The 25,958-nt window shown below is 39.3% G+C and overlaps 1 protein-coding gene across 1 annotated transcript in view; it reads right to left on the bottom strand.

Moving 5' to 3' along the window:
• LOC150039555 (phosphatidylinositol 3,4,5-trisphosphate 3-phosphatase TPTE2-like) overlaps positions 1-25,958 on the bottom strand; it is a 27,233-nt gene extending 1,275 nt beyond the window's left edge. The window contains exons 1-6 of the mRNA XM_090327758.1: positions 25,901-25,958; positions 15,055-15,116; positions 9,835-9,940; positions 5,747-5,835; positions 3,563-3,655; positions 1,847-1,917 (exon numbers count right to left, since the gene is read on the bottom strand). Of these exons, the coding sequence (XP_090183884.1) occupies positions 1,847-1,917; positions 3,563-3,655; positions 5,747-5,835; positions 9,835-9,940; positions 15,055-15,102 (407 nt within the window). The 5' untranslated portion in view covers positions 15,103-15,116; positions 25,901-25,958. The remainder of the gene's footprint in view (positions 1-1,846; positions 1,918-3,562; positions 3,656-5,746; positions 5,836-9,834; positions 9,941-15,054; positions 15,117-25,900) is intronic.

The following is a 25,958-nucleotide window of genomic DNA, read 5'->3' as shown; positions in this document are numbered from 1 at the left end:
CATTGGAGATAAGTGTGACATAGACATGCCTGCCCAGGCTAGCTTCAAACTGTGTTCCTCAGATCTCAGCCTCCTGTGTAGCTAGAATGACAGGTCACTGAGCCACCAGTGCCCAGCTATATCGCCCTGAATCGGTGAAATGATGTTTTTGTCTAAGCCACAATCTCATCAGTGTAAAAAAGATTTATCAAGCAAGGAAAAAATGATACCAATTTTCCAGAAATGACTACAAAAAGGAGGATCCAATGTTCTTATAATCTCCAATGAGGTGATGGTGGGGGAAAGGACAAAGCTATCCTTTAGCAAGAACCAGTTTGACAAGAAGCAACAAGTAAACACCCTGCCTTTGTCGAGGACTTTGCTCAAGAGACAGCTGGACACGTAGGAAAATTGATAGAATTTTTCCTTTAAATGCAGAGTTTACTCTTTCCAAAATCAAATTGTATGTGAGTTACAAATCTGTAGAAATGAGGCTTTCTTGCTGTTGTCTTAATAGATTTGAGGTATTATCAGGCCCAGTTCAGATTTCAAGAGAAGTCTGGCACTGGATGTAACCAATACTATCCAGCACCACTTCTGGCTTTTTCTATGTATGTGGTACCGAGGAATCAAACCTGGGTCTTTGTGCATGTTAGACAAGCACTCTACCACTAGGACAAACTCATGGCCCAAGGTCTTCATTCTCCTCTCTCTCTCTCTCTGTCTCTCTCTGTCTCTCTCTCTGTCTCTCTCTCTGTCTCTCTCTCTGTCTCTCTCTCTGTCTCTCTCTCTCTCTCTCTCTCTCTCTCTCTCTCTCTCTCTCTCTCTCTCTCTCTCTCTCTCTCTCTCTCTCTCTCTCTTCCCTCTTGGTGGGTCATGGGGCCTGAGTGTTGTCCCTGAGATCTACAACCCAAGAATAACACCCTACCCTTAACTCTACCCCTATTTCCCTTTTCTAGAGGTTAATTGGAGATAAGAGTCTTAGGTCCTTTAGTGCCCAGGGTGGCTTTGAGCCTTAATCTTTTTTTTTGCCAGTCCTGGGCTTGAGCTCAGGGCCTGAGCACTGTCGTTGGACTTTCTCAAGGCTAGAGCTCTACCACTTGAGCCTCAGCACCACTTCCGGCTTTTTTGTATGTATGTGGCACCAAGGAATCGAACCCGGGTCTTCGTGCATGCTAGGCAAGCACTTTAACCACTAGGCCAAAATCCCGGCCCTTGAGCCTTAATCTTCAGATCAGGCTCTTGAGTAGCTAGGATAATAGGCCTGAGCCACCTCCCCCAGCTCCAAGGTCTTCAAATCTATCCTCACACTTTTATGATGACATGGCAACAGTCATTTCTGCCTTGATGTGAATGATCTAGAAAGTGTTTTTCTTTTTACCACCACAGGTCAATACTCCTGAAAACTGAGTCTTTGTAGGTTCAGGAATGAGTTTCTAGATAAAGTAGTAGGTTCTCAGCAATAATACATCATTCAGTCATGAGAAAACCTTTTCAAAGGGGAGGTTAACCAAACAATGCTTTTGAAATTGTTAATACTTCTCAGGCCTTAAAACTTCTGTCCTACATGGAAATGTGCCTACAGCAGAAGAAAGCCAGCTAAAGCCTCCTTAGACTAATCCCACCAATCATGACCTAATAAAGTGACATCCACCTAGACCTTTCTATATTCCAGCAACTGGGTAGATGTACACTTCGTGAGAGAACTTGATCATTACTATGATCTGGGTAATTGCCTCTTCACTGACACATTGCCTTATGGTAGGGGATAGGAAATGTTTGCTTAAGCAATTCTTTATTTTTGTAGAAAATGAGCTTAGTATAGTAGGCAAAGGAATTGCCAATCTGTCTTACAATCTGTCCTTACCTGTTTTTCTCTATGAGAGATGTATGGAACCACATGAAGAATGCACAGTCATCATAATAGTTAGGAAGCTTCTAAAAACACATGATTAAAGAAAGAGGTGATTTGTATAATAAAATGGATACCACAATGAAACCTCCCATGGAAAACCTGCTAAGGTCACACCTGGCCCTCAAGAGAATGTTATTTGCTTCTAAGGTTGCCTTGTGTCCCTCCACTGTCAGGTATCAGTTTCCCCTGGATGGCTCCCCTCCATCCACTGGCCCTGCAAGATGTGCTGCCTTTCCCTTCTCTGTCATAAACTGCTTCTCTTATTCACTGTGTTGTGTTTTCATGCTTTGTTGGTGACTTATGTAATAAGCATATACAACCTGCTCTATTCAGGGTTTTCCTAGAGTGATTAATTTGGTAGAAAGTCAAAACACAACAAGTCAGACAGCAGCTATAGGTCATCTGTCAGTACAAACAAGTTTCCTGTGAGGAGGATCCATGGTCACCAGTGGGACAATTAGACATGAAGCCACTCCCCACCAGGGTAAACAATCATCCTGTGAAAGACACACTGTACAGCATCCACAGCCATTTCACCTGGAGCTCCATCACAACAAAGCTGGAATGTATGGTCCTGTCCAGAGACAGAGTCCTTGAGAGTCAGCCCAAAGACATAGAACTCACATCTATTTCCATAACTGACAGCTAGTTTGAATAATTAGGCATCAATATTGGTGATGGCTAGTTACACAAGAAGCTGAGATCTGGAGAATCAAAGTCAGCCATGGCAAAAAGTAAAATATTGTTTCCACGTTAACCAGCAAACAAACAGGGCTGGAGGCATGACTTGAGTGATAGATGTTTAGCCAAGCAAGTAAACCAAGCAAAAATCCAAACCAAAGTATGGCCCAAAACAAAACAAACCAGTAATCAATAATTTCCTCATTTTTCACAAGCATGCCATCCCATCTTAACCCTTAATAATCACAAAACTAGCTCTCATCAAGACCCCCTGCACCAGGGGAAAAAACCACAGTGTTTGTTTAGAGACACTAGCTAAGCAAGAATTCACAGTGGTTCTGTTATCCAAGGGGAAACATTGAAATGGAGAGACTTCCCAGGTGGTCACTTGCTTCAACATTCACATTCACATCTCAGTACCTAAGACTGCTCAGCAGTGAGCAAGCAGGTAATGAAGGAGGGCATACAGAACACATGGAAGTTCTTACTGAGAGTAGGAATAGATGATTTCATAGAAAATCATTACAGTCATATATGACACTCAGACATGACATGTACGGCTGATCCATTAAAATTACACAGTCATACTAATGATAGCAAGTCAATAGATAATTATGGACAGGAAAGTAAAATCTCCCTCACATTTGGTAAACACACTGATCATGGCGTGTTTAAAGGATAGACAAGATAACTGTAATTACTCTTATGGAAAGTCAACAATGTCGGTTTCTTTTTAGCATCTTTGCTTTCATACTTTTCTCATTTGATAAGTAACAGATATCAGTTGCTTACAATTCAGAAGAAAGTGATCAGAAATATTTTAAATATATACAAGAAATCCTGATGACTTTGTTTTGTGTTTTCCTCCCCTTCCCGAGACATGCATTTTTATCTGTCCTTTCTATTGTAGGGAACTGCAGCAAAGGAAATCGCAAACCCAGACCAAACAAAAGAGCATACAATCATGCAGGATACTTGAGGACTCACCGAAGAAGAAAATTTTACTTTTACATCATCACATAAGTCCGGACAGTTGGGCACCAAAAAGATTGCTCTATTTGTATCAATATCATGGACAACCTGTTAATGAACACATGGAATTAGGAACTCAAAGTGTTGCCAACGATTAGTATTCTTTTTCACTCATGAAATCATCCTTAATCCATTATATACTCATAATTTCATAGCTCGGTAATTTCATATAGAAAATAGCAGTAATTTTTTCTGAAGTGGTAAAGGTACTGGGCTCCAAATGTTTGATAGCTATCTTAAGACTGCACTTGAGAAGCAAAGTATTCATTTTTGACAAGTGTCTTTTTGTTTATTGTAATGTATAGAGGGATTACAGTTATATTCACCAGATAGTAGGTGTCTTACTTCTCACACATTGATACCACCTCTCATGGTTTTGTCCCCATTTTCCTCCCCCAACACCTCTCCCAATCATATTGTTTCCCCACTTCTCTTTCCTATTTTAAATAATCAAATAAACATACATACAATATACCAGGTCACAAAGTCAGATACAGTAACAATATGAGATTAACCAGAAGGAAACTAAACAGAAGAGGAATAACGGAGTGCATTAAGAGCCACAATCACACAAGATAAAGCTCTTGTTTCAATATCCTAGAGATCCTTTCATTTAGTCTCATCCTATATGACCAGGAGTTTCTAATGTAATACACATTACTGTTCTATGTGAATCATCCGATTTTTATATTCTTTTAAGGATGCGCTTTTAACTTCAGTCTGAAACAGTATATTGATGTTCAAGAAGCAATGAATAATTGACCCCACTTTCATGACAAATATTATGTTGCTGATGAGGTCAATGAGCACAAACAGGTCAAGTTTGGGGATTAACAACTATGAAATCATCCCATGTATTACTCTGATATTCATATACCATCATAGAATAAGAAGAAAGCTATGCTAGGCTTCAAGAAACATACCCACAGAAGACTCTCACATGATTTTCAAGTTTTCAGGAAGTTTTCTACATACAGAACAATATGAAAATAATATATTGTTTTCAAGCTTTATAAGGAAGTGTGCAAGTGTGTCCTATGGGAGGGCAGTATACAGCAGAAAGTTTGAATAACAAAGCATATTCTAGAAAGTAGAATTTCAGTTGGTCATTGGAGGATTTTAATAAAGGAGGAATAATATAGGCCTGAGAAGAGAAACCAGCAAAAATATCAATGAAACTGAGAATTTTATTCCGTGTGCCAAACAGATGAGTCAGTCTTCTCTAATGGGAATTTGTAGGTCCAGATATTGATGGAAATAGCTTGGCTACACTAGGGTTGTTATGTATTCAGAGCTTAAAATCCAGGAAAATAAGAATAAATATGGGCTAAGAATTGATGGGATCAGTGTCCTATGTGACAAAGTGGTTTGAAAATGGTCACTTTTTACACTGATTTGATAACTCATAGATTAGAGATTAAATTCAAATATATTACCTAAACCTCACAACACACTACACTTGTGTGCATGTACAGAAGTTACAACAGGAACCTGGGAATCATTCTGAAAGCTTCCTTTGGGATTAAAAAGGAAATTTGCCAATTTCTCCTACAAAAGGTGCACAGTCTTGAGAATTTCTTGAACATTTCAGAAATGGCTTTGGTAAAGAGGCATCTCCTCAGTCCATATGCTGTCTCTACTGATCTCAAGGTGACAGCCAACAAAACATCTCAATGACAGTCACTGAGCCCATTGCTGAGTGGACAGATTCTGCATCACTCTTTGAACCTATGACTTTCCACTTCCACAAGTGCCAAGGTGACCTTCAAGAACACTGCATTTGAGAATCAGAGCTTTGTAATACATGATCAAAATGATCAAAAGGAAGATCATATGGCAAATACTGACATGATGTATGTATTTAAAGCCTCGAGTAATTCCTGGGGACATTCTTAGCATTTGTGGGCACAAGTGAATTCGAAGCAGCAGTAAACTGAAGCACATTTGACAATATCTTTCAGAACCTGTTTGGAACAAGGCTCTGCTTTGCATCTGAACTAAGCAATGCCAACTGGAATGGTGACAGAGGGCAAGAGCTGTCTCTTTTTGGTGAGTGTTACTTTGGGGAAGACCATCATGCCACTTGACTGGGAGCTTTGAAACAAACATGAGAATTCTCATTTATGAGCTTTGGCTCACCGTGCAGGTTTGGCGAGTACAAGTAAATACAGTCTTGTGCTGCATTATTATTTCAATTTTCAGGTCTGCTCCATTACCTTCTCCTACTCCTGCATAAAAGTGAAAAAGAAAACGTATATGTTTGTTAGAGTACAGAGCAAAATGTCTTGCCAGTTAACTCAATGGAGAATAAAGAGAGAAAATATTGGCCATCTAAGGTTGTGGGTTTAGTTAATCATTTGATCTTGCATAGAATTTGTCCTTTACAAATGGTTTCTGCCTCTTAAAGCAGTTCACAATATTGCAAAGAAAGAGAAAAATCATTATATCTTAATCTTCTACAAGATAAATTCTTACTACATCACCATTCCAGGAAAAAAAATATTGGGAGCTTCCAGAATTCCTTGCTTATGAAATGCTACCTTTAGAGTTCTATAATAATAATCTAAATTTAATTTTCTCTAAGTCAAATTTATAAATCAATATCAAGGAAAATATTGGTCAGGTATACCCAAACAATCCTGTTTGTGTACATTAGAGACAAATAGTTCTATGCCATTTTAACTTATACTTTTAGTATCTTAGGTGGTTACACAAATGGGTTTACATTAACCAATCAGTTTATAAGTACAATATATCTTGATGGATATATCAACCCCTATCCTATCTTCTCCATTTCCCTAGGTTCATAGGATATATGTTGTTAAATATTATGGCTGCATTCCCCTATTCTCTCCACATTAATCTAAATTCCTCCTCTATATAGACATAAAAACCTATGACTCTATAGACATAATGTTTTATTTCATAAATTAATGTGTTTCTATGACATACAAACCTTAGCTTCATTGTGATTAAGTTCTAAATACTAAGTCCCAGTGACTGTAAATAAAGATTGCCTCCTTGAACACTTGTATGTTGAACTTGTCATTTAAAATATGATGTAAAAATCAACGTTAATAAATTCTTTTTTTTTAAAAAAAGAAAAGGTTAAAAAAAAAACTAATGGGTTGTCAGCCTGACAAAATGAGTGTGCTCAGGAAAAGCAACCAGGGAATCATTGGGAAAATTCACCGAAGTCAGGCCTTAGGTTTAGCTTCTTTAACCAGTTTGTGCAGAAATTTGCAGGCAACCCAGCAGGAGGTGTGACATTCCATTGGAGTTACTGAGAGATGAAACTGCTGCCACATATTCTGTTCTGCCTGATTCTACCACCACCCCACAGCCGTTTCCTGAGAGGACTGGAACCAAAAACTCTTGGTGATGGGACATTCTGTGCTAAACTCAAAGTCCCCTAGTTGGTTCCAGCCATTATGGTGACTCTGGATGGGTGAATTTTCCATTCAGTGCTGAACAGCCTAGATGAGGGAGATGCTAAATGGGTATGAGGACTATGGGTCCCCCAGAGGAACCATAATCCCCACCCGAGGGATATGCATCTACCGTTGACAGGTGTAAGCATTTGCATGAGGTGCAGCTAAGACTGCGAGGAGACAGCCTAAACAGCCATCAGTCTCGGGGTCTCCTGAGGGACACGCCCAATAGCATGGAGGTTGGTATCTATGAAAACCATTCCCCCGCAAATAGATGCTTGGCCTCAGCAGATAGACAGATACATGAGCCAGTGGGTCTTGCTTCTTCCTCAACATGGCCTCCATTCTAGGAATCAGGGCCTCTGTCCCCCCTCTCAGGTTAATGCCTACCATAATTCAGATATTGCCTAAATCCTTGCCCCTCACTTATTTCAAGATGACGGGAGGAGATCGGGGACATTCTCCCCCTCCCTGAATTCTTACTGTAAGAATGTGCTTGCATCTTGTAAGTAGGTCACTAAGCAACACATGCCTGCTTGCGTTGATATGCAAACATCCTACTACCTGGCCTCTACCCCAAGCAAACATCCTACTACCGGACCCCCTCCCCCGAGCAGTTCCTATACCCCAATCCCTCTCCTGAAGAGGCATATAAACCCTTGTGTGAAAAATAAAATTGGCAGCTTGATCAGGATGCTTGTCTTGCTGCCTTCTTCATGTCTCCTATCCCTTTCATTCCTCCCTCTAGGTTCTTGGCCCTAGTTGATGTCCCGCTGGATGGGACACTCTTTCACTTTGGAATATTTATAATTAATTGGGGATAAGTGTTTTCTATCTGGGTTGGCTTCAAACCACAATCCTCAGTTCTCAGCCTCCTAAGTAGCTAGGATAACCAACGTGAACCCAGGGTGTGTGACCTTTTCCTCAGTTCAAATGGCCCCTCTTCCTTTAGCCTTTCCTCCAAGATCTGGTTTCAGAGTCCACAATGAATTTTTCCTTTCAACCTTGCCTATTTCATATTAACATGAAGCATGTCTGATTGGGTTTTCATCTTGCCTTGTTTTGGTGTCTCTTAATTTCATGGAACAAACACTATCATCAGAAAGATTTCTGATGGAAACATGGCTTTTGCTGCACTCTCCTCTCCCTTGTTCCAGTTGTCCAACTGCTTTCTACTGATATCCTCTAACAATAAGCCACTGAAATTCACAAGTACAATGTGCTAAGCCTTTATTTTCCTCACATTTAAACAATTTACATCACACAAAGGAATTTCATCCTTGAAAAATACAGGCAAAGCTGGGATCAGTGGCTTCCATAGTAACCATAGCTCCTTAGTGTCTGAGATCTGAGGATCAAGGTTCAAAGCCAGCCTGGGCACAAAAGGACCCGAGACTCTTATCTCCATCTAACCTCCAGAAAACAGGAAGTGGGGCTTGGCTCAAGGGTACTGCAGAGCTTAGGGACAACACCCAGGAACAGGGGTAGGGTCGTAGCCTTGAGCTGAAGAGTTCAGGTACAACTCACAGGTTGGGCTGGAAACCCATGATCCCCCCATGCACCCACCGACAAAATGCAGACAAAATGAAGTGAAAATTCTCTGTCTCACCTTCTTCTACATGTTTAGGTTTCTAGCTCTAAATAAATAACCTCTTTCACTATTTTTCTAGGCCAGCCTGTGTAAAGAGAGACTTCATCTAGGAAAAGAGTAGAGCGGCCCAAGCCTGTAGTCCCACTTGTGGGAAGACTGAGATGGAGAACCCAGGGGAAAACTTTGGAGAACTGGGTGGTCTGTGCCAGTCTTTCCAGCAATATTGGGAAGTCTAATCTAGACAGTCTGATTTCTTGGAAACAGCACCAACTTGGCAGTTGCTAGAGGAGTCTAGTAGAAGAACAAGTTCTCCAAACCTGTTCTATGTCCATGGAGATTCAGGTGTGAGTGTCAAACAAGGGCAGTCAGGGGAATCCAAGTGCTGCCCTCTAGGAACCTTGTCTGTACTACCTAAACCTGGCCTGCAACAGAGTCTAACTTTTGTATTTGTAAGTAGCAGAGTTTGAAGTCTGGGTCTTGAACCTGCTCAGCTTGTCTAGCTGACACTCTATCACTTGAGGCATGCCCCCATTTTGCTTTTTTTGGTTGCAATTGGAGACTCAGAGTGGCTTGGGATGGCTTCAAACTGTGGTCCTCCACATGTCAGCCTTCTCAGTAAGGAGGCTTTTAGGTAAAGAGCCTTGAGAACCCCTGCATTGTAGTTGGTTTTTTAAAATCTAAGCACTTATTTGTCTTTTCTGCTCACAACCCCAGCTGAATGCTAGCATATGACCTGGCCAAAGGTGGCAACAAATAAAATAAGGCATCCTGATGGAGAAGATAGTGAGGAGATGCTTAGAGGAGGAGGAAAGAGAGAAAAGACTATAGTTCTGAGAAGAAAGGGCCGCTGGAAGGACTGGCCAAGAAAATGAGGCAGGGCCAGCAATGCTGAGATGAACCATGAAGGAGAAATGAGTCTGAGAAAGAAGGATTCTACTGGGTTCTTTAATCTTCTCTTCTATGAAAAAAATCTATCCTAGGTTGAGACAAGAACATCGAGAACAGAACGCAAGGGGTAGAACCTCCCCTCAAGTGGAAATGGGCAAGGGAATAAGAGAGGCATCTAAGGAGAGCTCAAGAGGGAGAAGGTCACATGCATTGACACTTAGCTGTGATGTAGGATCATTTGCATAACATAAGCAAAACCCTCCCAAATAGTGGATCACACATCCTCTTGTCTTCTCCTTCCTTTCTAAAGCACTTACCTTGGATGGAGTAAATCACAAATTTCACAATTTTAAGAGGTTTTTTCACTGGCATTTCCCAGTTCAACACATTCTTCAAGATGTCAAAGTAGTGGACATAGCGACTCTGTAAAGCAACAAAAGCCTCCACTTTAGTGGGAATGCCAGATGTAAAGTCAGTATCCTAATCTCCTTCTCTTTTTCAGCTTGTGAACAGCAGTAAGAAAGGAAGACAACATTTAGGGCTGGGAGTTTGGCCTAGTGGTTAAAGTGCTTGCCTAGCATGCATGAAGACCCGGGTTCGATTCCTCGGTACCACATACATAGAAAAAAGCCGGAAGTGGTGCTGAGGCTCAAGTGGTAGAGCTCTAACCTTGAGAAAGTCCAAGGACAGTGCTCAGGCCTTGAGCTCAAGCCCATGACTGGCAAAAAAAAAGAAAGGAAGACAACATTTAGAATGAGCCCTTACATTATCAACATTCTTATGTATTTTCCTCATTGTGGAAAAAGAGCCCAGCTGAGACTTGCAGACAGTAACATGGAAAGAAGAAGCCCTTGCTTCTAGGCTTGCTTATGACCATGAGAACAGTGAAGGTGCTGAAACAGCGATGACAAAATCTGTTGTCATGCACTAGAGAAAGGACTATGGTTTGGGAGATAGTTCCTCATCAGGAGGAATGACATCTCCACTTAGCTGCACTAGATGATTCTGTACCATTAGTTAGGGGTCCTCTACAGAGAAGAGATTCTTTATCTACCTTTTTTTCCAATAGGTTTTTTTTTTGGTAAGGGAACCTTTCAATACTCTGGCTCCTAGCAAGTTGCTCAAAGAGGATTTCTTAGAATTCTCTTTGAGAAACTCCAGATGTCTGATGATGAACCAACTGAGAAGAGTTCATAAAGTGAACTGCCACATTTCCAATTAGCAAAAGCACTTGTACTGCATGCGAGTGGCTGATGTCTGTAATCCAAGCTACTCAGGAGGCAGAAGCTGAGAGGACTGAAGAATAATGCCAGCCAGGGCTGAAAACTTTGAGATAATCCATCTCTATATACTTAGCCAGAAGTTGAGCTAGAGATCTAGCTCACCTGGTAAAGTGCCACTTGTGAAGAGTTCAAGCCTACTGAGCACCAGGCCACTGAGTTTAAGCCCCAGGATGGGCAAACAATGAAAGGGCCATAGTGAGAAAGATGCCTGAAAATGCAATAGGGCAATGCAAGATGCAATAGGGCAGTGCTGTACCACTTCGCATCTCCAACTCAGGCTGTTTTGGTTCTTTATTAGAACTAAGAATGAAAGGATTTCCTGCCAGGGCTGGCTTTGAAACACCATTCTCAAATCTCAGCCTGTATCTAGAAATACAGACAGGTGCCAGTCATCAGTGTCGGGTAGATGCTTTGCAGTTGTTGGATTTTTTTTTAAGAGTGCATATGTTGGGTGTCATGCCAAACTTCTTGTGAGGTAAAAGGACCTGATGAATAGAATTTCCTTCAACGTAATCCTGGTTGAGGAAAGAAGAGTAGGAAGGGTGACCCAGGGTTTGAGAAGAGTGGGGAAGGAATAAACAAAGCATTACTGTAGGTTGGGATGATTATTGCAGAATACACTGTATGGTTCCATCTTTGTGTGTTAGAATTTGGATATGAAATGTGCACTTAAAAGGCTCATAGATGGAAGGCTTGATCCCCAGTATACCAGCAGCGTTCAGAGGTGGGTATGGGGAAGTAATTATATTATGAGGCTTTTGACTTTATCCACAGATTCATTTGTTGAGGGCTTCCTAAATTTAAAGCATTAGTAGGAGGTGGGGAAAATGTTAGGAGTTGGGGCCTCATGAAACCAAAGAAGTCACTGGAAGGATGGATCATGTCGCAAACCCTTCCTTCTCCTCAGCTTCCTTGGAACCTTGAGGTGAGCAATCCTTCTCCACAATACCCGCATCCTTGACATGATTGTTCAGTGTCAGTGTAGGCCCAAAGCAATGGGATCAAGTGGCCTTAAAGGAAATCCTGAAACTGTGAGCCCAAATGAATCTTTCCCCACTTTAAGTTCTTTGGTCAGTTATTTTTTTTTATAGTGACCAATACTCCAATCCAATATAATTGGGATTTTTCATATTTTCATAATAAAGTATTATCAGAGGAAAATAGGACAACAGTGGATAGTTTAAACAATGTTAAGAATATGGAATGAAAGAATATGATAATGTCTGCTGGAACAAGATTTGTAAAATACTTATTTTCCCAGTTCATTCTGTTTTCTTCTTTCATACTCCCATTATCTCTGTGTGTCTTTATCTCTCATTCTTGGTCTGAGGATCTCTCATTCTTTCTCTTCTCTGCACTCTTCTTTCCCCTACACTGGGGTCATCACAAAACCATCCTGGCAGTGTTCTAAAGGCCTTGAATTGCTCATTGCCTTAGCAAAAACTGGTGAAGGATCCAATCTCTCTTTCTAGGGAAACCAATGGCTAGTAGATCATCTACTAGCCAGAGATCATCTTCAGGCATCAGAAAACCTTAGATATTTGACCTTCCTTTTTGGGAGGGGACTCAATTCCAGAAGCTGTAGGGAATAAAGAATAAGAAATGGAATGTGTGATGCTCTGTTGAGAACTGTTGGGAGCCAGAGTGGAATCAAACTGTACCTTGATTTGCATCAGACAATTGCTTTATTGTCTTATGGTTTTCTGGCCTTATTCTGTTTAAATGACCTGAGATTTACCATATGAATGTAACACCTGGAAGTTCCCTGGTTTCAAGAAGGGATATAAGCCTTGAGTTGAGGATAAACGGGGCTGCAGTCTTTACCTGGGCTGCAGACCTACCAACCCCATGTGTTTGTCTCTCTTCTATTTTTTCCAGTCCCTGCCCCATATTTCAGGAACCCCAATTTGCTGCCGGTAGGCCCAGGCAGAGAACCAAGCCAAGTAGCCTATGAGACTACAGATGTGGGCCTCCAAAGATCAGGAAATGGTTAGGAGTCACAAGTCCTCTGCCATCATTGATTGTTAAAGAAGGGTTACAGATGCGACCAGGCTAAATGTGCCACTAACATCTCCCCATAAATAACTTTTTGTGAAAAGAGAAACTTACTTGGGAAGGAGTTTCTACACCTTGAAACTGACTGCTCACATTCCTGTCAGTTCTGCGCTCCCTGAAGTATTCAAGGCTGTCCTACAGAAAAGGGGTTAATACAATCACAGTGCTTATCTGTCCTCTTTGGACAGAGCTACTTATGAACTTTCTTAGTTCCTAGCTTTTTAAGTGGCTAAGATTACAGGCACAAGTCTACAATGCCCACCTTTCCTTTGATTCTTTTAAAAATTACTTTATTATTTTTTGAGAGGTCTTTCTAGCTCCTTTGCCAAATTACTGATTAGCTCATTAGTTTTGGGGAGATGTTAATTTTTGACCTTCTTGTATATTTTGGATATTAGGACTTTGTCAGATATATTGCTGGTAAAGATCTACCAGTCTGTTGGCTGTCTTTTTAGTTTAGCACCTATGTTCTTTGCTGTGCAGAAAATTTTTATTTTGATATAATCACATTTGTCAAGTCTCTCCTACTTTCTGTGGCCTTGCCACTATTTCCAAAAAGTTCCTGCCTATGCCTATCAGTTCTAATATTTCTCCTACTCCAACTTGCAATAGTTTCAATGTTTCAGGCCTGACTTTGAGGTCTTTAAATTCATTTGAGTTGATATTGGTGCATGGTGATAAACAAGGATCCAATTTTAATTTTCTACATATGGAAGTCCTAATACCAATTATTGAAAAGACTATATTTTTCCATCACACATTTTTATTGTGCCTAATTTCTTTATATATATATATATATATATATATATATATATATATTAAGATGCTGGAGGGGATGTGGCCAGGAGGGATCATTATTACACAGTTGGTGGGAGTGCAAACTCATTCAAGAATTATGGCAGCTCCTCAAAAGACGAAACATAGAGTTCCCCTATGACCCAGCAATTCCACTACTTGGCATTTACCCAACCGTCCAGAAACAAGGACATACTAAAGCTACTAGCACAACGATGTTCACTGCAGCACTATTTACCATAGCAAAGATATGGAACCAACTCTGATACCCTTCGATTGATGAGTGGATCAACAAGATGTGGTATTTTTACACAATAGAATTCTATACTGCTGTCAGAAAGAATGACATCACTCCATTTGGAAGGAAATGGAAAGACTTAGAAAAAAATCATATTAAGTGAAGTAAGTCAGACTCAAAGGAACATATACTCAATGGTTTCACCTATTTGTCATAATCAGTAGAAACCTTGGGCTCTCCTAGCAGCGATTTACAATAGAGCAAAACCTAGATACATAAGGACATACAGTATGTCGCTAAATGAAAGGACCTATAGGAAATAGAAACAAAAGCCATAAAATGAGTGATTGTTGTACTATGTTATCTCCCATTTCTTTTGCTGTCCCTTGGTTATCTCATATTTTTATAGTATTTCACTTTGTTATCTGATATATTGTATATATGCCTATTTGGTTATTTGAAATTGGATAGGAAAGGGGCAAAAACAAGATGAGGGTGGGAGTGGGGGGAGGGAAATGGGGACCAAGACTTGAGAAAGGGTATCAATGTATGTGAAGTAATGCACCTTCTATCTGGCGAAAGTAATGTAACCCTCCTATTAAATACAATAAAAAATATTTTTAAAACTCATTATAAAGGTGTTGTACAGAGAGGCTACAATTACATAAGTCAGTTAATGAGGATATAGCTTTTTAGAAAACGTTGATTCTTATTTCTTAAATACGGAATTACAAAGTCATGTCTATATCCTACAACATTAAAGAAATGGTAGGAAGGAAGTAGTGGGTGGAGATGGAGGGAGGAGAATGATGAACGAGTGACCTTACTCACAATGCACTGAATTCTCAAACTGCTTTTTTGAATGGCAACTACTTATAGATGGTAAAAAATATACCTTAAAATGCTGTTCTTCTTAGTAATTCTGAATTTGGACATTCCCTCGCATTTGTGTCTCACTGCTCTCACTATAGGCTTGGCCCAGAACAAGAATATAAGGGTACAAGTCCAGTAAATAACTGCATATTAAACAAGGCTGCATTAATCCAGGCTTTCACTTTCACTTAATCACCATGAGCTAAGCATTTCCTTAATATTGTACCATGAATGCTTCAGAACTAGCAAATTCAATACATATAAAAGACTAAGTATCAAAACCTTTTTCCTACCTTTGCGGTTAAAAACGTGCCAGTGGCAAGAAGTAGAATAGATATCATTGTGCCTGTTCGTCCTAGAAAAGAGCAGAAATGAGTTCAAGAAACCTTTGTTCCAGTGTAAAAATACACTCACAAATACTCATTTGGTATTGGTACTGTTTCTTCTGAAGTGTTGTTGTCTCAAAATTTCCAATTGAGAAATATTAAGACTTTATTTTTCATTAATGTAATGAAAAGAACGCTGGCCCTCATGTATAATTCCAGATTCCCAGGTGGGAAGATCAGGATGGTTGTGATTCCAACCAGCTTAGGCAAAATAAACAGGACCTCATTCTCAACCAGCAAGATGGGCCGGGTGCTTCACATCTACAGCCCTCATTGGGTGGGAGACATAGAAATGGGTTTCAGACTGATGCCAGCTCAGGAAAATGTAGGAGGTACTTTCTCTAAAAAAAGCATTGAAGCAAAACAGAGCTGGGCATATACCTGAAGTGGGAGAATGCTGGCCAAGCACGTGCCAGGTGCTGAGTGCAAATGCAAGCAGGAACCCACATTACTAACAAGAATTGTAGTCCCTATGTAATTGCATTATTTGAATTGTATTGTGAACATTTGCAAACATAAGAATGTAGAGAGACAAGCATAATGAATACGCATATTCCTATTCCTCAGATTATATAATTCTAAATATTTTGCTGTAGTGTTCTTGCTTACTTTCTACCTCAGCTTACATGCCTGCTTTTCTCTCTTCTCCCTCTCTCTTTGCCTCTGCCTGTGTGTGTGTGTGTGTGTGTGTGTGTGTGTGTGTGATAGTGTTTGTAGCAAATACTTTGACAATTATAGCAAATCCTTGACTTCTTCCTGCTTCAAATCACTCATCCTCTAAGTCTCTTCTGTTACCTTCTACTTTTATCTTAGTTTTGTCCTACAAAATTTAAGTTTGAAAATGTGTTCTTTTCTCTTTCTATATTCATCCTTATAATCTAATTTTTAACATACCCTTTCACCTGAAAAGTACACATTTTTCATCTATTCTTTAAACATTTTTTTCCACTGGAGGAAGAACAGATTTATTATCTTCATGTACAGAGAAATCAACATTGCACATCTAACCCAGCTTAGTAGCCAGTTCCTTAGCCTTTGCCTTTTCCAGCTTGCCAATTTGAGTCACATATTTTGGACTGAGGACGTGCCTTCCCAGTGAGGATGGATCTCATCGTGAGCTTCAACTCATGAACTCCTTTGGCTTCTTTTGATCAAGAGAAGGTACTCTACCAATTCAGTCATATTATCTCTACTTCTAGCCTTTTGTTTGTTAAACAGAGACAACCATCTTAGGGATTTTTTTTGCCTGGGTTGCCACAAATCTCACATTCCTGAGTAGCATGGGTTACCAGTGCCTGGGTGAAACTTTCACAAGGGCAAAAACAAAGTATCTTAAATGCCAAGTGAGAAGTCATTCATGTTGAGGTCTGGTTCTCAGAAGATATGCAAATGGCTACTTGATACTTAAAGAAATGTTCAACTTCTTTAACCATAAAGAAAATACAAATAGAATCTGTGCTGATTTCATCACACCAAGGCAGAATGGAAGTCATAAAATAAAACAATAGCAAAGGCTGGCAAGTATGGAGCAGAAAGGTGAGAATGAACTATATTAGTATACGGTTGGTTGGTTTGAAATTAGTCTATCCACTAGAGAAATCAGTATGGAGGGTCTTCTTCAAAACACTAATCATAGACTTACTTTGTAAGTTTTATAGGTCTTATAAGTTACAAGGTAACTTCTCATTTTATAGAATATCTTGTTTGTGACTTTGGATGTGGTGAGCTCTGTGTGTGTGTGCTGTGTGTGTGTGTGTGTGTGTGTGTGTGTGTGTGTGTTTCATACGTTTTACTACAGAAAAATCTCAAACCAACAATTTAATAGTACAACTTAAAATGCTGGAAAAAAGAGTACCAAACCCAACCAAAACTAGTAGAAGGAAACAAATTATTAAAAGTAAAGCAGAATCAAATGAATTATGAATCCAAAAAACCCCAGAATCCACAAACAAGGAGTTGGTTCTTGGAAAAAATTAACAAAACTGACAGACCCTTACCAAATCAGATCAAAAAATGAAGGGAGAACACCTAAATAAACAAAATTATAGACAAGAAGGGCAATATAACAACAGAAATTACCAATATCCAGAGCATCCCAAGGGATTACTTGTCAAATCTTCATGCCAACAAATTTGAAAATCTAGAAGAGATGGACGAATTTCCAGCAAATATTGAAATAATCAAACTAAACCATGAAGATCTAAATCTACTAAACAGACCCACTTCAAGTAATGAAATAGAAAAAGCAATAAGAGTCTATAGGATTCTTTAAATACAGAATCATGTCATCTGCAAAGTGGGATAGACTATACTCCCAAGCTCCTTGAGCTGATTCAAAACTTAGGAAGAGTAGCAGGCTATAAAATCAACCCTCAAAAATCAACTGCCTTCCTTTACGCCAACAGTGAGAGGAACGAGGCAATAATCAGGAAAGAAACTCCTTTCACAATAGCTTCAAAAAAAAATAAAGTACCTATGTTGTCTCTCATCTCCTTTGCTGTCCCTTGGTTATCTCATATTGGTATAGTATCTCACTTTGTTATCTGATATATTGAATTTATTTGTATTTGGGTATTTGAAATTTGATAGGGAAGGGGGGAAAACCAAGACAGGTGGGGGGTGTTGGGGGGGGAGGGAAACGGGTACCAAGACATGTGAAAGGGTATCTGGCAAATATCATGTAACCCTTTTACTAATTACAATAAAAAAATAAAAAATAAAAAAATAAAGTACCTAGGAATTAGCTTAACTAAGAATGTAAAGGACCTTTTTGACGAAAACTTTAAAACCCTAAAAAAGGAAATTAAAGCAGAACTAAGGAAATGGAAAAACCTCCCATGCTCCTGGATTGGAAGAATCAACATTGTGAAAATGACAATCTTGCCAAGAGCTATCTACAAATTCAACGCAATACCCATCAATATCCCAATGTCATTCTCTAAAGAAATAGAAAATGCAATCCAAAATTTCATATGGAATAATAAAAGACCCCGTATAGCAAAAACACTTCTTAGCAGAAAGAACAGCGCTGGAGGAATTTCATTTCCAAACTTTAGACTCTATTACAGAGCTATAGTTCTCAAAACAGCTTGGTACTGGCACAGGAACAGGCCTGAAGACCAATGGAATAGAACTGAGGACCAAGATATTAAACCACAGACCTGTGGCCACCTAATCTTTGACAAGGGAGCCAAAAAAATAGAATGGAAGAAAGACAGCCTCTTCAACAAGTTGTGCTGGCAGAACTGGTTAAGCACCTGCAGAAAACTAAAGCTGGATCCTTCGTTGTCACCTTGCACTAGAATTAACTCCAAATGGATCAAAGACCTGGAGGTAAAAGCTGACACACTGAAAACATTACAGGAAGGAATAGGAGATACACTAGGCCTCCTTGGCACAGGTCGAAACTTTCTTAATAAGGACCAAGAATCACAACAAATCAGAGAAAGGCTGGATAAGTTGGACTGCATTAAACTGCAGAGCTTTTGTATGACAAAGGACATAGCTAGTAAACTAATCAGGAAGCCTACAGAGTGGGAGAAGATCTTCACCAACCAAACAACGGACAAAGGCCTCATATCTAAAATATATCAACAACTGAAAAAATTGAATCACTCCAAAACTAATCTCCAAAGTAACAACCATCCCATTAAAAAAATGGGCCAAAGACTTAAAGAGAGTCTTCTCTGAAGAAGAAACAAAAATGGCCTATAGATACATGAAGAAATGCTCAACATCTCTGGTCATAAAAGAAATGCAAATCAAAACAACTCTAAGATTCCACCTCACTCCAGTTAGAATGGCCAGGATCAGGAAAACGAATAACAACAGATGCTGGAGGGGATGTGGCCAGGAGGGATCACTACTACACTGTTGGTGGGAGTGCAAACTCGTTGAACCACTATGGAAAGCAGTGTGGCAGTGCCTCAAAAGGCTAAACATAGAACTCCCCTTTGACCCAGCAATTCCACTACTTGGCATTTACCCAACCATCCAGAAACAAGGACATACTAAATCCACTGGCACAACAATGTTCATTGCAGCACTATTCACCATAGCAAAGATATGGAACCAACCCAGATGTCCCTCAGTTGATGAGTGGATCAACAAGTTGTGGTATTTGTACACAATGGAATTCTATGCTGCTGTCAGAAAGAATGACATCACCCCATTTGTTAGGAAATGGAAAGACTTAGAAAAAGTCATATTAAGTGAAGTAAGCCAGACTCAAAGGTACTTAGGCTCAATGGTTTCCCTCATTCGTCATAACCAGTAGAAACCTTGGGCTCTACTAGCAGAGATCTGCAATAGAGCAAAATCTTGATACATAAGGCCATATAATGTAAAGCTAGTTGAAAGGACCTCCAGGATATTGAAACAAAAGCCATATAATGAATAATTGTTGTCCTTAATGTACTATGTTGTCTCTCATCTCCTTTGCTATCCCTTGGTTATCTCATATTGGTATAGTATCTCACTTTGTTATCTGATATATTGAATTTATTTGTATTTGGATATTTGAAATTTGATAGGGAAGGGGGGAAAACCAAGACGGGAGGGGGTGTGGGGGGGGAGGGAAATGGGTACCAAGACATGTGAAAGGGTACCAATGTATGTGAATTAATGCACCTTCTATCTGGCAAATATCATGTAACCCTTTTACTAATTACAATAAAAAACAACAACAAAAAAAGCAATAAGAGACCTCTCATCCAAGAATAGCCCAGGACCTGAAGGATTCATAGCTGAAATCTATAAGGCCTTCAAAGAAGAGCTCACACCAATACTCCCCAAAATCTTCAATGAAGTTAAAAGTGAAGGCTCTCTACCAAACCCATTCTATGAAACCAGCTTAACCCTCATGTCAAAATGAGACAGGAACTCATCAAAGAAAGAGAACCAGAGACCCAGTTCTTTAATAAATATTGATGCAAAACTGCTCAACAAAATATTGGCCGATCAACTTCAACAACTCATCAAAAAATTATACACTGTGATCAAACAGGACTGATCACCGAGATCCAAAGCTGGTTCAATACATGCTAGTGGGTTAATATAATTCATCACATGAAAAGTAGCAAGGACAACAATCACATGATCATCTAAATAGATGTAGACAAGGCATTTAACAAGATCCAACACCCCTTGATGCAAAAAGTTCTGGAGAAAGTAGGAATCATGGAACATTCCTCAGTATAATCTTACACGACCACCCTACAAACTAGCATAAAAGTAAATGGAGAAAAGGTAAAGCCATTTCCTCTGAAATCAGGAATGATACAAGGATGCCCACTTTCTCCACTCCTGTTCAATACAGTATTAGAATTCCTAGCCAGAGCAATAAGGCAAGAGCCAAACATAAAGGAAATTGAAATAGGGAAGGAGGAAGTGAAACTTTCTCTCTTTGCAGATGACATGATTCTTTTTTTCCATACATCTTTTATTGTAATTGATAGAAGGGTTACGTTATATTTATCAGATAAAAAGTGCATTACTTCACAAACTTTGATACCATTCTCATGTCATGGTCCCCATTTCCCTCCCCCATTCCCCCATTCATCTTGATTTCCTCCCTTCCCTATCCAATTTCAAATGACCAGTTAAGTATATATAAAATGTATCAGATAACAAGGTGAAATATTGTAATAATATGAGATAACCAAGGGACAGCAAAAGAGATGAGACATAACATGGTACATTAAGGACAACAATCACTCATTATATGGCTTTTGTTTCTACATCCTGGAGGTGATTACTAGATTTTGTTCTATTGTAAATCTCTGCTAGGAGAGCCCAAGGTTTCTACTGATTATGACAAATGAGGGAAACCATTGAGCATATGTTCCTTTGAGTCTGGCTTACTTCACTTAATATGATTTTTTCTAAGTCTTTCCATTACCTTACAAGTGGGACAATGTCATTATTTCTGACCTCAGCATAGAATTCCATTGTGTATAAACACCACATCATCTTGTTGATCCACTCATCAACTGAGGGACATCTGGTTTGGTTCCATATCTTTGCTATGGTAAATAGTGCTGCGATGAACATTGTTGGGTTCGTGGATTTAGTATGTCCTTGTTTCTGGACAATTGGGTAAATGCCAAGTGGTGGAATTGCTGGATCATGGGGTGATCTATGTTTAGTCTTTTGAGGAGCTGCCAAACTGCTTTCCATAGTGGTTGAACAAGTTTGCACTCCCAATAACAGTGTAGTAGTGATCCCTCCTGGCCACATCCCCTCCAGCATCGGTTGTTATTAGATTTCTTGATCCTGGCCATTGTAACTAGAGTGAGGTAGAATTTTAGAATTGTTTTGATTTGCATTTCTTTTATGACCAGAGATATTGAGCATTTCTTCATGTGTCTATAGGCCATTGTTATTTCTTCTTCAGAGAAGACTCTCTTTAAGTCTTTGGCCCATCTTTTAATGGGATGGTTGTTAATTTGGAGATTAGTTTTGGAGTCATTCAATTTTTTGAGCTGCTGATATATTTTAGATTTGAGGTCCCCAAAATACAAAACAAAACAAAACAAAATTAAACTAAATCATAGACAAGAATGCAAATATCACACCAGAAATTACCAAGGTACAGAACATCATAATGGAATACATCTCTAACTTTATGCCAACAAATTTGAGGATCTAAAAGAGATGAATGAATTTCTCGCCAATATTAGCATACCCAAGCTGAACCAAGAAGACCTAGTCCAAATAAACGGACCTATGTCAAGTCCTGAAATAGAAATGGCAATAAGAGACCTCCCATCCAAGAAAAGCCCAGGGCCAGATGAATTCACAGCTGAATTCTATGAGGCCAGCAGAACAGAGCTCACACCAATACTCCTCAAGCTCTTCAATGAAATTGAAAGTGAACACTCTTCTGCCAAACTCATTGTACAAAGCCCCCCTAACACTCATCCCAAAACCAGATAGGGACTCATCAAAGAAAGACTCATCTCTTTGATGAATATTGATGCAAAACTGCTCAACAAAATACTGGCCAACCATCTTCAGCAACTCCTCAAACAATTATACACTACGAAAAAAAATTATACACTATGCTCAAACAGGATTCAGCACAGGGGTGCAAAGCTGGTTCAATAGATGCAAGTAAATTCCTATAATTCAACACATCAACAGGAGCAAGGGCCAGAATTCCATGATTGTCTCAACAGATGCAGAAGAGGCATTTGACAAGATCCAACACCCCTTTATGCTAGAAGCTCTGGAGAAACTAGGAATCCATGGAACATTCCTCAGTATAATAAAGGCTGTGTATGACAAACCCACAGCTAGCATTATACTTAGTGGTGAAAAGCTAAAGCCATTTCCACTAAATTCAGGAATGAGACAAGGATGCCCACTCTCTCCACTTCTCTTTAACATAGTATAGAATTCCTAGCCAGAGCAATAAGAAAAGAAGCAAGTAGAAAGGGGATCCAAACAGGGAAAGAGGAAGTGAAACTTGCCCTCTTTGCAAATGACATGATTCTTTATTTAAAGAAATCTATAGATTCTACTTGCAAGTTGCTTGAGCTGATTTGAAACTTTGGCAAGGTAGCAGGGTATAAAATTAACCCTCAAAAATTAACAGCCTTCCTGTATACCAGCAAAGAGGGGATTGGGGCAGCAATCAGGAAAGCAACTCCATTTGCAATAGCCTCAAGGAAAATAAAATACATAGGAATTAATTAACTAAGAATGTAAAGGACATTTATAATGCAAACTTTAAAAACCTGAAAAATGAAATTTAAGCAGATCTGAAGAAATGGATAAACTTCCCAGGCTCCTGAATTGGAAGAATTAACAACATGAAAATGGCAATCCTGCCAAGGGCTATGTACAAATTCAATGCAATAATCATCAATAGCCCAATGTCATTCTTTAATGAAATTGAAGAAGAAATCCACAATATCATATGGAATAATAAAAGACCCTATATAGCAGAAAGAGCAACTCTGAAGGAATATCCATATCAAATTTCACACTCTATTACAAAGTTACAGTAATCAAAACAACTTGATACAGGCACAAGAATAGGGCAGAGGACCAATGGAATCAAATTGAAGGCCCAAAAATCAACGCACAAACCTATGGCCACTTAATCTTTGATAAGGGAGCCCAAAAAATAGAATGGAAGAAAGACAGCCTCTTCAACAAGTGATGCTGGCAGAACTGGTTAAGCACCTCCAGAAAATTAAAGTTGGTACCTTCTATGTCACCCTACACTAGGATTAGTTCCAAATGGATCTTAAAAACTTTACAAGAAGGAATGTGAGATACACTAAGTCCCCCTGGCACAGATCGAAACTTTCTTAATAAAGACCAAACAAGCACAAAAAATTAAATATAGCTAGGACAGAGGGGAATGCATTAAATTGTAGAGCTTCTGTAGGTCAAAGGACATAGGTAGCAGGTTAAATAGAAAGCTCACAGAGTAAGAGAAGATCTTCACTAATCATACAACAGACAAAGGCCTCATATCTAAAATATACCTATAGCTAAAAAAAATGAATCATTCCAAAATTAAGCTCCAAAGAAATAACCATCCTATAAAAAGATTGGCCAAGACTTAGAGTCTTCTCGGAAGAAGAAATAAGAATGGCCTATAGACACATGAAGAAATGCTCAACCTCTCCAACCATAAAAGAAATGCAAATCAAAACAACTTTGAGATTCCACCACACTCCAGTTAGAATGGCCATGATCAAGAAATGCAATAACTACAGATGCTGGCTGGGATGTGGCCAGAAGGGATCATTACTACACTGTTGCTGGGAGTGCAAACTCGTTCAACCACTATGGAAGGCAGTGTGGCAGTTCCTCAAAAGGCTAAACATAGATCACCCCATGACCCAGCAATTCCACGACTTGGCATTTACCTAATAGTCCAGAAACAAGGACATACTAAAGCCACTAGCACAACAATGTTCATTGCCACAATATTTACCATAGCAAAGGTATGCAACCAACCCATATGCTCCTCAGTAGAGATTGAAACACCAAGATGTGGTATTTATACACAATGGAATTCTATGCCACCATCAGAAAGAACGACATTACACGATTTGTAAGGAAATGCAAAAAACTTGGAAAAAATCATATTAAGTGAAGTACTGAAAGAAACATAGGCTCAATGGATTCCCATTTGTAATAATTAGTACACATCTAGTTTGCCCCTAGCTGAGGAACACAGTAGCTCAAATCCTACACACATAATGCCATATAGGATGAGGCCAAATTAATGGACTACCAGGACATGGAAACAACAGCTTAATTATAAGTGACTGTTATTGTAATGTATCATGTTCTTCTCTCTACTCTTGTGTTGCCCTTTGGTTAATCTCATATTGTTACAGTATCCCACTTTGTTACCTGGTATATTATCTAGATGTTTACTTGTGTATTTGATAAAAGAGGGGAAAAATCAGGGGAGGGGTTGGGCAGAGGGAAATGGGGACAAAAACATGAGACGGTATATAGATGTGTAAGAAGTTTGGCACGTTCTATCTGGCAAATATAACTGTAACCCCTCTATACATTAAATTTTTAAAAATAAAGTAGATAATCAGCTTAGCAAAGAGGTATACGCTATGGAACCAGAGAATCTCAAAAATGGGTTAAGAAACAACACAAATAGCAAGACAATACATTAACCTTTCCTAAAGCAGGACAAAGAGGGAGGTATGGTGGCCATTTCTGCCATTCAGCACACAGAGGCAAGGGCAGGAAGATAACAAGCTTGAGACTATATAGGGAAATCCTGACTCAATCAAAACCAAACAAATGCTCACAAAACACAAAGCCAGCCAGCCGTAGTGGCTGTATTACTAGCTATTCAGATATAGACAATGGGGAGGTTTGTCATTCAAGGCAAGCCCAAATCTATACAAGAATTCTTCTCAAGTAAAAAGTAGAGCATCACAGTATGTATCCATGAACCCAAGTGTGTGAAAAAGTTAAAGAGGGTCACAGTCTAGGCCTTTCTGGATTCAGGATGAAAAGTGAGAACCAATGTGAATAATGACTAAAGCAAACAGGTATGAGGAATGTAAGTGGCTCCAGCAGTAAAGGGCCCCAGGACGTGTGAGGCCTTGGGTTCCGACCATATTAATGCCAAGAAACAAGACAAAATCACCCCACACTCCCAAGAATCAAAAGGCAGTGTGGTAGGACACAGTACTTGGAAAGACATTTCTGAAAACGAAACCTTAAAGTGGCCAACAGATTTGTGAAACAATTCTCAATGTCACTAGGTAACAGGGAAGAGCATCTTAAAAGCCCAAGGCGAGAATGCATTTGTTAACTAGCTTCATTCAGCATTCCACATTGTATATAAATAGGAAAGTATTACATTTACATGATACATAAGTGCAGCACTGTCAGCTAAAGAAGAAAAAGGCATCACTGCAAATGAGATACAAATGCAATACCATCCTGAAGTTGAACACTGTTTGGGGGAGGCAGGTATACATGGGTAAACCAAAATGGAAGAAACCCATATAATCAGCAATTAAGGGAAGTAGCTCATTGTCCTCCCTTCTTTACATTAGTTTTTCCTTTGTTCTTCCCTCCCCGTCTCTATTTTCCTTTTAGTATTCTTTGCTTCTTTCATCCTTTAAACACAATATTAATATGATAGCAATGATGAATCTATCTGAGGAGTAGCAGTAGGTATCTTCCTACTGCCTGTCAATATTTATTCTCAACTATCTTTTTACAAAGGAGACAGAAATGAAAGCATCATTACCTTTTCCACCTTTGCAGTGAATTATGATGATGTTGTGAGGATCCTTGGATAACCAGGC

This window comes from Megascapheus bottae, unplaced genomic scaffold (genome assembly GCF_031878675.1).
Source record: "Megascapheus bottae isolate mThoBot1 unplaced genomic scaffold, mThoBot2.hap1 HAP1_SCAFFOLD_176, whole genome shotgun sequence".
In the NCBI taxonomy this organism is placed as follows: Eukaryota; Metazoa; Chordata; class Mammalia; order Rodentia; family Geomyidae; genus Megascapheus; species Megascapheus bottae.
Note: the sequence above shows the minus strand (reverse complement) of the source record. Positions and strands in the feature narration are given on the sequence as shown.